Raw genomic sequence first — 15605 nt, forward strand, 5'->3', positions numbered from 1 at the left:
AACCGGGAACACTTCCTATAAATCCTGATGTACTTGTTACATCATAAGAAGAATGGCGTCTACGCTAATATTAGTTTCTCTGTTTATCCCGAGGTTTAATCGCAGTCCGCCGAATCCAGGCCGTATCCAGATCTGATGAAGGACCTGCGCCTGGATACGACGACAACGCAGTCCAGAAGTGTCAACTAGTCTCTCCCCTGTGAAGGCCCCCTTCCCTTCCCTTTACCTCTGTACAGATAAAACGTTGTCGGGATAATTCCGGTACACATGGCTATGCGGAAGCAATAAATAATTCTTTATTATAAATTTTATAAGGCCAGACAAGCAGTTTGTTGAGGGTTGGTTTGTAAAGAAGGACTACAGGTCTGCGCACATATAAATTCAAACGCACATACCTATAGACTAAACATTAACCGTCTGCGTTTTCGCGGGTTTGCGTTTTTTCAAGTTTGCGCAGAGATAACCTTTTTTTTTTTTTTTTTTTTTTTTTTTAAGGCTTGCACCTTGGAACCTATTTCAAGGTTTGTGTTCTCGAGCCACCAGGCACTGTTGTTGTGCGAAAGAGCGGGCCAGAGCGCGTTAAGGGTTTTCTGTTAGAGCGGTGTGTCGCGTTAGCGGCCCCTAAGTTAATAACTAATGATCTTTGCAACGGAAGTGAATCAATCAAAACTAACTTTAGCTGGACAATAACTTTATTCTAGAGCTGCTGTAAAGCCAAAACAATCTCTGTTACTGTAATTTCCTATTATCACTGTAAAGCTGCTTTGAAACAATCTATATTGTTAAAAGCGTTATATATGAAGGTGACTTGACTTAACTGTCACAATTTAGTCCAAGGATGAAGATAAACAAAGTATATTAAAATAAAGGTGTTGTTTATTAAACAAAGCAGCCTCAGGTAATCCAACAAGAGGTAACATTAACGAACAGTTTGCATCACAAACACCAACAATACCGGACAAAGACAAAGGAAATGAGGAACTTAAATACTCAATGATAACAAACTCAATAATGATCAGCTGTGACAATTAAATGAATATCCATGACAGTTCATGAAAGTGAAACTAACTGAATATAACCGTGACAACAAAATATCCGAGTTATTTTTTCAAGTTACTTTTTTTGCAAGTTACTTTGTTTTCCCTTTTATTAACTGACATCTCTCCTGTCCATATGTTGAGAGAAATCGTAAGTGTGTGCGCTGTAAGTGTTTGGCTGGGCAATCATGACGGCTATTAGTTATAGACTAAATGTGAGCATTTACTCATCTCACTTCCTTAAATGAATAAAAACAGTGAAAAGCAAACTCAAAATATTACGCACAACAGCAATAATTAGCCTAAATATGTTAAATTGCACAAATATACTTTATGTATTTAATCTCACTTTATTAAAGCAATTCTTTAACTAAGCAATTTGCAGCTGACCTTTGATGATCCAATTCATGCATACTAATAAGCAAAAATGACTTTAGATAAACATCATATTGTGTTCCTTTTTTTTTTGTTTTCATTGCTGAAGTAAGGCCCTGTTACCCTGGAAATCCAGAGTTCTCGCTAGAGCACAAGTTGAATTTGCTCAGCGAGTTTACTCTGGCGTTGAGTAATGATGCTCATTAAATATGCCCTAGTATCCGAGCTGCACCAATCACATCGGGTTATCTGATATAGGCGGGCCAGAGGCGAGATGACGACAGTGCTGCAACGTTGAAGTCATTAGTAAACATTGCAAGATGGCTATGGATGAACACCAGTTGTTTGAAACGGCTTTGGCCGCTACAATGAACGAGTTAGACTTGGCTTTTTATCTAAAAGAGGAACAGAAGACGGCGCTTGAATCGTTCCTTTGCAAGAAGGGTGTTTTTGCTGTTTTGCCGACCGGATACGGCAAGAGTATAATCTACCAGTTAGCTCCGCTGGTAGCTAAGCGATAACTTGTTGTGATTGGTCGTAGTGTTATCCAATTGCGTGCAGTGAGATTTTCAAATACATGCTTGGTGCCTCCCCTCGAGCTGGCCGATTTTCATTAATTGATGCCAGACCATTAATCTGTCAGATTTAGGTCTGGATTTCCAGGCTAAGGCCCTGTCACAAATGGCACCCTAAACACTCGCTTTCTTCCTATGAATCCGCATTTTCGTGACGTAATGCCGCTTTGACTGTCGGGAAGAAGTGTGCTGCGGAACTCGCTTCAGTGCGGGCTCGGCAAAAGTGTGAATTGAGGGCACATATCACTGCAAAGGGGGCGCTAACGAGCACCCTTTTGAGACCTAAAGTAACAAATGGGACACCCTACGGTCTCATGGACTTAATGGATGCGCGCACGCGGCAGCCATTGTAAGTCCACAAGAACGAAAGTGCATATGAAGTGTGCCATTTGCGACAGGGCCTAAGGCTGGATCCCAAATGGCACACTCCGGCCTTGTGGACCTCCTTCGAGTTCACACTTGGTGACGTCAGGAAGTGCAGACCTAAGGGGCGCTGGCCTCGAGTCCACGAGGGCACGCGAGAGTGTATTTTGGGACAGGCTTGATGACATCATGCCACCTATAGTCAAACAGCCACGAAACTCCTCCCCTCATTCATCTGATTGGGCGTTCGCAACGATTCCTGGATAGGTAACTCGTGTGGAGGGTGCAAAAGTGCGGGCTTCGCCGAAGTCCGCTTCGAGGGCACAAAGGCGGCGCTTGCCAGCACACTTCTGAGCGCTGAAATGCCGAATGGGACACCCTACGGACCCATTCACTTGGCGAGCACGCGCAATTTAAGGCCACGAGACCGAAGTGTGAAGTGTGCCATTTGGGATCCAGCCTAAGAGTATTGAACTCTCTTCTCCTGCGTCCTGTTCTTCTGCGATCCAGAATGGCAGCACAGCTGAAATGTATTTTTGGTATATTTGAGCTGCGCCCTCTACTGTACAGACGTGAATTTGCATTTCCTTCAGCCTGAGGCTTATTAATTTCACTTTTGGTGTGAAAGGGCCTTTGCATTTGCCAAAAATACAACTTTTTTAAAAATCAAAATCAAACAAGCAAACCCAGCCCAGATAAGAAAAAGTAACAGAAAAGCAACTAAGTAATACAATTAGTTACTTTTTTAGGGAGTAATGCAATATTGTATATGTATATATTGTAATATATATCTTGTAATGTATTACATTTAAAGGTAACTTTCCCCAACATTGGTTAAAGGTGACATTTGTAACACTGCATTTCTTCAGACAGAAGAAAGCAGTGTTCAGCATGTGCCTGTGGGGGGTGCTCTGGTATCACCATTTCTAGATCATTTAAAGGTCAGGGACCACCATGTGCTTAGTTTTGAAATGAAAAAAGAGTCATAATATTTCAGTTCTTCTAAAATACAGCTTTAATAAATAGGTTATAAATGCATCTTGGCTATATTAACTGTTAATGTAGGAGAGACTGAAAGATGATACTTGATGGGTAGACATGCATACATTTTATGACTGTTCATTCCATGAAATAGTCTATTTTACATGAATAAAAATTAAATACATTTCCTTCTGCTATTCTACAATTTTTTTTTGCCAGTAATTATATTTATAGTTACATGACAGCTCTGATCATAGCAAAACTAGTGTGATTTTCTACAAGACAAGTGTCATTAATGCCCGCATACTGTGCTCGTACATGGCATATGATTTTAAATATTGTCATATATAGTATGCTTGGTGTTGGAATTTTGCTCTATGTCAAAAATGTACATTAATAGTAGTTACATTCACTTTTAAGTTAAAATATGGGACCATGAAGAGATGAAAATCTGTTTTCTGTATCACATGCAATCATCAGATTTTCCAAATCTTCAGTAATATTTAAATTGTAGATGCATCTAATGAAGCAACTTTCTTAGTCTTTGCCCAAACAAAATAATTAAGGTTATTAATGTTATTTATGTCTTTAAACATTGTCTCATTCAGTGCCCTTCAATCATCTCAGCTCACTCCAATTGCTTTGACGTTAACTAATAATGCATAGTGTTAAAATTATAGACAAATCTGAATAAGGACACCCACTAAGATTTTTGGTAAATTTAGCAACAACAACAACAACAAAAAAAACAGCAATGCTGGTTTGCATAGTTATTTTCTTCAAAGAAAATATCCAGCCTAAAACGATACAAAGGAGCGGAAATCATAATGTTCTAGCACATGGCTTTTTTCACTATAAACTATATACTGTAAATATGAACGATAAAGGGATTTCAGTCTCATGAAATGCACTTCAAACTTACCAGGCCCATCGACTCAACTGTATGGCCAAGATGTTGTTGTTCGTAGATTTTGTGAATGTATTCGGTCCCCTTTGAACGTTTGGGCTAACAGTCTTAAATGAACTCGCTCACTTTCAACATGATACTGCTTTAGCTGTGACCTTTCATGCAGAGGCTTTGAAGTTGCTCCCCGCCGAGCCCTGATCCAGAATGCCCCGGAGCACACAGCATTAAACTGGGCTTGCTGGAAGACAGATGGCCTGGGGAACACGCCCTGCCTGCACACCTGGGTATAGATCCCCCTGAGTCAAATTCAGCTAGGCTGCAACCGAAATCGCATACTTCCCTACTATATAGTAAGTGAAAAACAGTACTAAGTTTTAAAAAAAGTAGGCAAAAAGTTGGATGACCGAATACTTCCGGTGAGATTTTAAGTGTGCATTCGATGGCCACTTAACTATCCCATGAGACCACGGGAGAGGATTTGTGAATGACAGTGAAGTGACGCACACTTACACTGGCAGGTCACATGACAATGGCAACACTGCAGATGTAGTACAGTATGTCCTGATTACATTCATACTACAGACAATCAAACTATATAGAACTTATTTTTTTTAGCTATCGTGAAGTAATTACTTTTTCAAAAATAAGCACCTATGCAATTTCAGATGCAGCCCTAGTGTCATGCCTGAACTGAGGCTGTATGGCTACACTCTTTTCAGCAGAAAAACAGCGCCACCTTGTGACGAGGGTTGTGAACTAACATTGTGAATTGAACATGAAAAACACAGGTTGAACAAAGGTTCTTGAGATCTGAATTGGCCATGATAGATAACTAGGTTCTTTGAAGATTAATATTCAATTTGATAAACTAAACAAAATTCCTCCTATATTCCCCAACGAGGTTTGGTTCATTTTTCTCAAGTATACAAAGTTAGATAAGCTTAAAAATATTAGTGAAATATAACTAACATCAAGAAAAGGTGCTTTTGCTCTCACTTTCTGGCATGTATTCCTCTAGTTTCAAAAACCTTCACTTACCGGTTCTGTTTGTGCTCTATAGAATATAAACGCTGTCTTCAGGCGCCTCTGAAGAAAGCAAAGGCTGCCCATAAATTCAACAAAAATAGCTGTGCACGCTCTGCATATTAAATTGACATCCCGTTTTCATTTGAGCCAAACTTTGTGCCTACTGTTAGTGAATAATAGATTTCACAGGTCCGAGTTTGATCACATGTCCATGTTGAAGGCCCTCATTAGGAGGTCCAGATCTCCCACGCTTGCTGCCTGGAACAGTTCTGGCTGGTCCATGAGTGAGAGGGCGATCCGCAGAGCGGCCCAGATGTTGCTGGACATCGCCTGATGACTCCTGCTCTTCCTCTGCTGGTGCAGAGCGGTCAAGAAGTTACTCACTGCCTCCCTGTGAGAGAAAAGACAGAGGTAAAACATTGAGTGCCCTATCATACACCTGGCGGAATGCAAGTGTTTTTTGCTAGTTTCAGCCTGACGCAGTTATCATTTTCACGTCCTGTGTCACGTTGTTTAAATAGCAAATGCATTTGTGCACCCATGGGTGGCTGGTCTGAAAACGAGGTGTGTTCAGGTGCAATGTTGGTGCGTTGCTATTTTGAGGCAACTGAAATAGACTGCGCCATTGACCAACTGAAACCTGGTCTAAAGTCAATGGCGTAGTATTTATTTTGTTATTTAAAGGGTGCATTAGTAATATGCTCCTATAGGCGGGTGCACAACGCGCGTACAATCTGCATATTACACACACAGGGCAGCAGCACACAAACATGCCAAAAATCTAAAAAATAAAAGGATTAAAATCTAAAGGATTATTATTGTGTACATAAAGATATGGTGGAATACGGCTTGTCCCATTTCCTCTCCGGAGAAGCATTTAGTTTTTCCGCTTGCAAATTCCGCCATGTAAATAGCGAATCCACCATGGCGCGAGCGCAAGTGGCTTTTAAAGGGAATGGGAGATGAGACTCTGATTGGTTTGTTGCATGTTACGTCCAAAAAGAGAATAGGGACAACCCTTTTAGACCATGCGCGCCGGCCATTTTCCCGTCGTTAAACTAGCAAAAGTGGATTCGGACATGCCCTAAGTGCACTTGCGCCGTGCGCTTTAGACAATGCGTTTAGATCCTTAAAATAAGGCCCTGAAATTTGGAGTTTCAGACTTTATTTTGTTTAACCTTCTGCTTGTTCAGTCTGCTTTAGTGTCTACAGTAAGGAGACATACAGTTCCCATTAACCCTTGCTCATTGTTTTGGTTCATTACCGATGTGCCCCCAGGTTGATGCAGCTTATGCCGAGGTTGTATCTGGAGCGGATGAAGCCTGGCTGGAGCTCCAGAGCTCTGGTGTAGGCCTCCACCGCCTCCTCACTGCGGTCCCCATTCGCCAGTGTGGCCCCGAGCCGGTTCCACAGGAGATAGTCCTATGAAAACACACAGAATTGTCAGAGTAAAAGGCGATCTCAGACAGGGGTTTTCCAGCGGGGTTCCAAGGACCACCAGGGGGTCGCAAGGTGGTACTACTATGCGGTCTACAGGAAAATTTCAGAGAAAAAAAAACATGTAAACTAATTGTTTTATTTATTTTGCATTTTAAGGACTGTTTTTATTAGATTATATTATGTATAATATACTATAACTTTATTTCTCAAAGTGTTCTACAATAAAGCAAAACATTACAATAAGTATAACACTTCATAAACATACATAAAAACAAAACTACCATAATTGATATAACATAAGTTTAAAAATTAAACTTGCCTTATAATGATAATAAAATAAGATAAAACTATTATACATAAAATGCATAGCAAAAACAAATGGAAATTAATATTAATTAAAATGAATAATAAAAGCTAAAGTAATTTTTAACTTTCATTGGAAAAAATATTGAATAAGCCGTCTTCCTTGAATCTATTGGTTAATGTGCTCCAGAGCTTAATTTCAGGCATAATTGTCAATGGCTGCATTCCCGATGGTCTTTCGACTGTTGCTGGGAACCTCCAATAAAAAAGCAACAGATGATCTCAGTGTTTTCGCAGGCACATCATTTACAAATGAATTAACACTATAACTTGGTCCTAGCCCATTACAGGGTTTGTATGTGAGGAGGAGGACCTTAAAATCAATTATATTATATTATATTATATAAGTAAGAAAGAATAAGTAAGAAAGATTTAATAGACTCTGCATTAGTTTTATATAACATGTATTTCTAAGTGTTCATCTATTCATCCTTTTTGTATTTTTATTGTTTTTTCTTGCATTTAGCTTGCTCACTAGGACTGGTAAGGCAATCTATTCTCCATAAATATTTCAATTTGAATTGCAAATATTTCTATTAAAGTTTATACATTGAACAGTGGATATAATTTTTTTTTACACTATCAACAAAATCTTTTGTGTGTGTTTGCTGCAGCTTTTTTGTTCTCTTACGACTGGATTTACTTCTATTGTCTTGTGTTAATAAATGTCCACTGCGCTCGGATCCAACGCCTTGGTATAAGCGGGATAATCCACGGCTAGCTGTGTTTTAAATGATTTGAATGCACTCCGCTTCGCGTCAGGCGGTTCTTTGCCTTCACATCGTGCATTAAAATCATTTAATGCACAGCTAGCCTTGGATTATTCCTTACTTAAATTACATATCACACACCACATTATATTAACAAAGCTAAAAGTGGTGAAACTAAACATTTTCAGTTATCCATTGGTTATCAAGGTAATAGCTCAGCCTACTAACTGACTGGTTAAGAAAAGCAGTTTTGATTAGGAAATCACGATTAAACTGTACATTTTTTGGTCAGGCATTGAAGAAGGGGGGATCTTGCACCACAATGGCGCATCATAATAAATTATTTTCAACATTGTTAAAAAAACACAAACAGAACCCTGCACCCAAATCAATGCGAACTACTAAATTAATATGCATTACAGATTGCTGTATTAATTTTTTTTTAGCAAGCTTAAAAACACCCACAGTGCTGTCAGGACAGCTCTGAGAATCTAAAAGATGTGTAGCATTAAAAATGATGAATAGGACCTTCTGGCTTACCTCCGGTCGAACAGACAGTGCGGCATTGAAGGCGTCCACAGCTTTGTCAAACTCTGAGCTGAGGTTGAAGAGCACACCCAGGCCTGTCTGGAGGTCAGGGTCCACCCCTTCAGCGCTCTGCACTGCCTCCTGATACAGCTCCAACACCTCCACCAGCTGAGAGCTGCACACAACACACAACACACACCATGAACAAGGGCAGGGCCATATGAGGACATATATCGTGGCGAAGATATAAACTGTCAGTTGATAGCACATTCCAGGGCCAGGTTTTATGGCCCCTCTCTTTCTGCAACAGTGGAAAAAGCTTTGCTACATTTAGATTGGATCTTGGTGGACTAGCACAAACAAATGTCCAACACCACCAGATAAGGACGCTAGGACTGACAGACACCTCAAGCACGGGAAGGACAGAACTCCTCATTGGTCCACAGGCAGTTTCTGCCCTGCACTCATCTAGACTCATCCCTAAGGTTTAAGCCAACCGCCATAACAATTATTTAGGACATTTTGGGTGCAACAGCATCAATCATAATTGATAATTGTTATCAATTATAACAAATCCATTCATAACTATGTTTGGAAACCTTAAAACTAATGTAAACTAAAACACATTCATTTAATATAAATTAATGTCAAAAATTGTGCTGGGCAACGATTAATCGCGATCGCATCCAAAATAAAAGTTTGTGTTTACATAATATGTGTGTGTGTGTGTGTACTGTATATAATTATTTTGTATATATAAATACACGCGCATGTATATATTTAAGAAAAATGTGTTAATATATAAAATGTTTATATTTATATATAATATAAATGATGTATAAATATATACAGTATATACATGCAAATATTTCTTAAATATATACATGCATATGTGTGTATTTATATATACACAGTACGATTTAATTTGGATGCGATTAATCACGATTAATCGTTGCCCAGCACTAAATGCAGCTGTTAATGTATCAATGAATGCATGAATGACAGTTCAATCTTTTTGCCAAAAAGGCAAAAACTTTCCAAAGGTATTCAGGTGGTGGTTTGGGAAGTGAGAAATGCACTGGAATGGAGAAGCAGCAAATTGCAATCTCCTCCTCATCGGAAAGGGATAAATGTACCCTTTCAACAGACACTCCTTGTTCTGAGTCTCAGGCCTGTAAGAGGAGAAACAGAAACAGATCAACCGGTTCTGAATCTCCCATCTGAAGAGACATTAACAGACACGCCGTTCTGAGCCTCCGGCCCGTTACAGGGAAGGCAGCAACAGATACACCAAGTTCTAAATCTCCAATCTACAAAGGTGAGACATAATCAGATACGTTTTGAGACTCTGGCCTGTGAAGGAAGAGACAACAACAGGTTCCATGCTCTCATGTTCCAAGTCTACAGCTTGTGAGGCAGCCACAGATACAACCACAGTCTGAGCCTCCAGTCTGTGAGGAAAGAGACATTAACAACTACGTTCAGAGTCTTCGTCCAAACAGCGTGTCTGGCCCAGAGAGGCAGAAGACAAACAGACATTTGCAACAAGGTTAAGCTAAGGAGGACAATCCTTCACTTCAGGGCCTCATCTGCATGTTCCAGATTTTAGGAACCCTTTTTGGTGCTCCAGGAGATCAGCATCCCGCAGAGCTTAGTGTTCAAGGCTGTTGAAACGTATTCCGGCTCCTTTCCCGACTGCATCGTCACCCAGTACAACCAGTGGAAGACTTCACCGCCATCGGACACTCGACCACTTTACCAATCCTCTTAGAGACCTTGGCATTGTTGTATATTATCAGTATATGATTCTCTAATTTGCATTAGATGTTATATAGCTGATGCTAGTCAATAACAAATAATGTTTCATTGTTTTCTTTGATGCATAAGGTTCTTCACCTTATTAGTTTCAGAGAAATAATGTATCTTCCCATAAAATAACGTAACTCTGCCATAGCCACACCCAACTTAATTGCTTGCATTTTATGCACCTTTTCCTTTATCATTCATGGTATTCATTTTGCAGTTGTGTTGATTACTAGTTTATCTTTTTGTTAATAAAATGTATTTCATTACACGTGTGTCTACCTTGTGTTGATAATACAGAAGCGGCTCTACAAGTTAACGATATCTCACAAATCCTTCAGATTGGTCAGATGACAAACTCCCTTCAGTTTACACAATTTTATTTATTCAACAATCATTTTTGATTGTTATTTTACTGTTAAGGCGAAATTCCTTAGCTGGTACCCCGAGGTACAGTAGGAGGAGTAAGAGGTCATCTGACATTCTCACACACATCTTAAGTGACGTGAACGAAATGCATTATTAATTTGGTGCCACCAGTAAAAACTTCTACATAACAGGTGCCTTCTATGAGAGAAAGAATAATCCTTTACAATAGAGAATTTGCTATATTGTTTCTGTCGCAGTATGTACATATCTGTGTATCTTTTAGAAGACGTGACTGCATTAAGTTATTGACATGTTGATAAAGAAACCTGAATGACTGAGAAAATGAAGAATGCAGAATGAAGAATCTACAGTGAAATAAAATTACGTGATCTATGCCACACTACTCCCATCTCACAAAACAGACCTCATGCATATGCTTTATATATGCAGCATGTAGACAATGATTAATGTGAGTGAATGTGGATCGTACCACCCGAGAGTGGGGATGGGGGAGATGGAGGACCCTCTGCGGCTGGGCAGTGGAGAGCCATCCAGAGGGCTGCGGTTCTGGAGCAGGTGTCTGTATCTGGGGTTGTATCTGATCCAGCGGTGAAGAGCCTCACAGGCTTCCGGCTGCTGCCCTGCGTTGGTCAGGCTCACCGCCAGAGCCATCAGGGCCTTCAGATTGTTTGGGTGCAGCTCCAAACATCTATTTGAACAAAGACACACAGACAAAACATGGCAAAATAAGTGAGGGAGTGAGTTGGTCCAACATGTTTTTTTCACTTCTGATTAAACCAACTACGTGAGTTTGGGGTGGCACTATCTGTAGTCCAATAAATGGTGCAAAAGGGGAGCGTTTCGAAAAACTATTTGTGCAATACCATTTGTTACCACTAATTGCGCAGAAGCCCATAAAGCTTTAATGCAATTTCCTCATGCATATTTTAATACGTTTGTGAACTTTAGACTTTTTGCTCTGATTGAGATTGTTATGGCCTTAATTTTAAAATGAATTTTTTTTACAAATTAAGAATTGCAGAAACCCTGAAACTACAAATGTGACTATTTCTGCAGCCTTTCATCTAAAAGATGTTTCAATGACTAGTGGATTTAGGCAAGAAATCCTGAACATTGCACTTGTTAAGAAGATTCTGGTTTGACTGAGTGTCTAGTAAGTGTGTAATCCCCAATGAAAGGACATTAAAACTCTGTATTTACAACATCATTCACCCTCAGAGAACAGAGCATTAATGCTCCTCTGGCATATATCAGACTCAAGCATTAATCACAAAACCCCTCATTATTGTCGACTCACCTCTGAAGACAAACAATGGCTGCCTGTTCATTCTCATTCTCTGCTTGTGTGGTGCCCAAAACCTGCCAAGCCTTTGTAGAGGAAAAAAAGCACTATAGTTTGAAACATCACAAAAATATTAGAGCAAAGCAGAAATAAAAAAGGCGAGAATTGCTCGAAGGGCACTGTAAAAAGAGTGTTCAATTATTGGAGCTGCCAGTTTTCTAAAGCATATTGTTGTTCCCTCTTCATTATGTGCTTGGCTAGTGCATTTAGTGCAGTCACTCTGGGGACGTTGGCATTTGACTTTAATGTGGTTTTGTTTAGAATTAAACAGGATCATATTTATAAGCCATCCCAGAGGTCTACGCCATCTGTCTGGCATCACTGTGGCTCATAAAGCATGGGAAATTTCATTAAATGTTTGATGGTGCTGACTGGGCAATAATAAAAGGAAGGCAGGAAGGACATGGATTTGCACTGTCTGTCACTAAGCGGTTTCATCGTTTGTGAGGTGATAAAACATTCTGAGTAGATTGAGTTGAATACAGGACATAATAGTTATGTTCCAAATCCAAGTAAGCGGACAAGAGGCTGATTTAGAGCAAATTATTAAACGTCTTAAACAATTGGTCCCCCCCATTTTCTACAAGACACCTGCTCATAAGTTTGGGGTCAGTTTTTATTTTTGTATGTTTTTGAAATAAAGCCAAGGAAAAATAGGTATTCAAAGTCAAATAGGTATTGTGTGCTACACAACACAAGAACGCCTGACCAATGAACCCAAAGACCAGGCGATCGACAAAAAGACATGAAACAAGAGCACATGGATAGTGAACACTCAACCCATGCACTCAAAACAAAAGACAAAACATGGAGCATGAATGTCCAAACCACGGCAATACCCTCCCTCAAAAGAGACTCGCTCTGGCGTCCCCAATTAGGAACACCAAACACAAGACAGATACACACACCGACACAACGACAGAAGACAGACTGGGGTCAGACAATGACAGGTAGTGGAGGGAGGGAGGGAAACCAGGCCTTTGTTGGAAAGGCCTTGATGGTCCAGAACCCAGACAGGTGACCAGAGAGGGAAGGGAGCGTAGAGCCAGGGAGGATCTGGAGACTAGGGAACCCCAGCAGAAGGCCAGGGCAGGGCCGGGGGGGGGACGGACCAGGGAGGCTCGGGCTTAACAGGAACCCTGGTGGATGGCCAGGGTAGTGCCGGAGAGAGGCAGGACCTGGATAGCAGTGACTCTGGGGTTGGAGCAGATTCTGAAGGATCCTGGTCTAGAGCGGGCTCTGGAGTGGCCTCCGTGGCTGGTACCACAGGACAAATTTTCTCTTCTTCAAAGAGCGAGACAACCTGGTGGGACTAGGCTGGGATTAAGTGAGATTGACTGGGAGAGGGGCCCACTCCTCCTACAGAATCTCTGTATCCTTTAGATGGCAAACATGGTCAACCAAGTCCATGATTTTCTAACTCCTCCCAGGGAATGGGATCATCGAGTCAGACAAGTAAAAGTCAATTAACTCAACCTTGCCAAAAAACAAGCCCCTGGGCTAATTCAAGGAGATCTAGTACATATAATCCAAAGGGGTGATGATTCTGGTGGCAACTTAACATCCTGCCAGCCTGGGATGTGTTCTGGGAGGGCAGAACACAAAAGTGGAATAAATAAAGTGGAGCACATGGCACATGGAAACTAACAAAACAAAGACACGTGCTACAACAAAGCCAGAAAAACCTGACACGAACACGCAGCCAATAAGAGCTCTCACCGACTGCATGTCCACACAAAACATGACAACAAGAAAGCACACAGCCAATGAACACATGAGCTGCGTGCTACACAGAACACAAGAACACCTGACCAATGAACACAAAGACCAGGTGCACATGAGAAAACACATCAGACAAGAGCACACGGCGAGTGAGCGAACTCTCCACATGTGCGCTCACAACAAAAGACAAAACGTGCAGCATGAATGTCCAAACCCCGACACTGAACCAAAGCCAAACTAGACAGGAGTATACACTTATGCTCACCAAAGCTGTATTTATTTGATCAAAAATGCAGTAAAACTGCAATACTGTGAAATAATACAATTTAAAAGAACATTCTATTTCAATATATTTTAAAATGTAATTTATTCCTATGATGAGAAAGCTGAATTTTCAGCATCATTACTCCAGTCTTCAGTGTCACGTGATCCTTCAGAATCATTCTAATATGTTAATTTGCTGCTCAAGAGACAATCATTACATGTATACACACACACACACACACAAACACACTTTTTCATTTTGCTTGGTGTAATACATTCTGGGATTGCATTAATTGCAAAAGATGCCAAGCTGCCTTTGATTTTGGTCAATCGAAGGTATCTTATAGATTCCTTCAAGTCTTCATGTCTTAAAAGATTGTCTCAGTAGGCCGCTTGCTAGGTTTAGGAACACAGATAATGTGTAAGACAGCTAAAAAAAACACACAAATGCTCAATAAATGGGTTGTCCAGATTGGGGTTCTTTACCTCTGAGTCCAGAGGGTCTTGTAAGATGGCCGCCTCTAACAGTAGTACAGAGCTGTTCAGATCCCCGTCCTTGCACTTCTGCAGCCCCTGATCAAAAGCATTGGTGTAGTCTTTGTAAGGGTTGTTGGTATGGAAGCAGTGACCCTGTAAGCAACAGAACCAAAGAACAAGCTTAAAGAAAACAAGCAAAACCACAATTAAATATCATGATGATTTTAATAGAAAACTTGAGCGCAGGACTCAAGACTAATCCTTTCATAAATCTGGAGAGGCAGACGGTGGAGTGTTGATAATTGGATCATGCTGTGGTCTTTAATATTGCAGTGAAAAGTGCAGTTGGACTAATCAGTGGCGTGGGGAGAAGAAAAGGGCACAGGAACTCACACTACACAATAAACTAAGTGACTCTACACAATAAACTAAGACTCTTTGTAAGCTTGAAAGAAAATTAAAAACAATAATTTAATTATTTTTATTGTGGCTCATACTTTTTCTTAAGATTGTTTTAAAGTAAAAACTTCAGAAGAATTTGAATTCCAGAAAATAATTTTCTTAAAAGTAATTCTTAAATCCCTAAAGGTTTTCAATGAATGGATTGTGTTGTTTCGAATATTAACCATGACAGAAGGAGCGTAAATGATTGCAACAGGTTAGGGTTAGACAGGTTATATAAAAAGAACTATTTAAAATATTAAACGTTGCATTAAAATACGTGACGAAAACAGTGTGCACACTTATTATGATTTTTCATTCGGTGCATCTGAATCGAATACTGTCTGAGTAGGCACTACATATGAATTTGAACTTACTTCACGACAGTTAAAAAAGCATGTTCTTCTATATCATGAATATGGGTAATATGAATAAAATTCGGACATACTACATCCGCCATGTTGTTACTGTCACATGACCTGCCACATTAGTTGTGTCACTTCACTGCCATTCATAAATCGTCTCCCGTGGCCTCATGGGATAGTAAAGTGTCCATTATATGCACACTTCAGAATCTCGCCGAAAGTAGTAGGTCATCCAGGTACTTTTTGCCTATTGTTTTTCGAATACTATGTATTTGGACACACTACTCTGTTGGCACCCTGATAGGTTAATATAGTTTCTAGATGATAGGGCATTTCTGTGTAGTTGATAACTACACAGAAATGCCCTAGCATCTAGAAACTATATTAATCAAGCTGTATCTCTAAAAGGGATGCAGAGTAGGCAGCAACTCAATACAAATGTATTTATAAAGCACTTTCAAGACAACAAACAGTCATATAATCCGTCATGCTACAT

The 15605-nt window shown here is 40.1% G+C and overlaps 1 protein-coding gene across 2 annotated transcripts in view; it reads right to left on the bottom strand.

The window, feature by feature from the left end:
• Positions 1-3344: 3344 nt before the first annotated feature.
• pex5lb (peroxisomal biogenesis factor 5-like b) overlaps positions 3345-15605 on the bottom strand; it is a 53143-nt gene continuing 40882 nt past the window's right edge. For both annotated transcript variants that reach the window (XM_079876697.1, XM_079876696.1), the window contains 6 exons: positions 14313-14456; positions 11796-11866; positions 10968-11186; positions 8318-8480; positions 6529-6686; positions 3345-5655 (listed from right to left, as the gene is read on the bottom strand). In XM_079876697.1, the coding sequence (XP_079732823.1) occupies positions 5466-5655; positions 6529-6686; positions 8318-8480; positions 10968-11186; positions 11796-11866; positions 14313-14456 (945 nt within the window). In that variant the 3' untranslated portion in view covers positions 3345-5465. The remainder of the gene's footprint in view (positions 5656-6528; positions 6687-8317; positions 8481-10967; positions 11187-11795; positions 11867-14312; positions 14457-15605) is intronic.

The sequence above is a fragment of the Squalius cephalus genome, assembly GCF_949319135.1.
Source record: "Squalius cephalus genome assembly, chromosome: 7".
Classification (NCBI taxonomy): Eukaryota; Metazoa; Chordata; class Actinopteri; order Cypriniformes; family Leuciscidae; genus Squalius; species Squalius cephalus.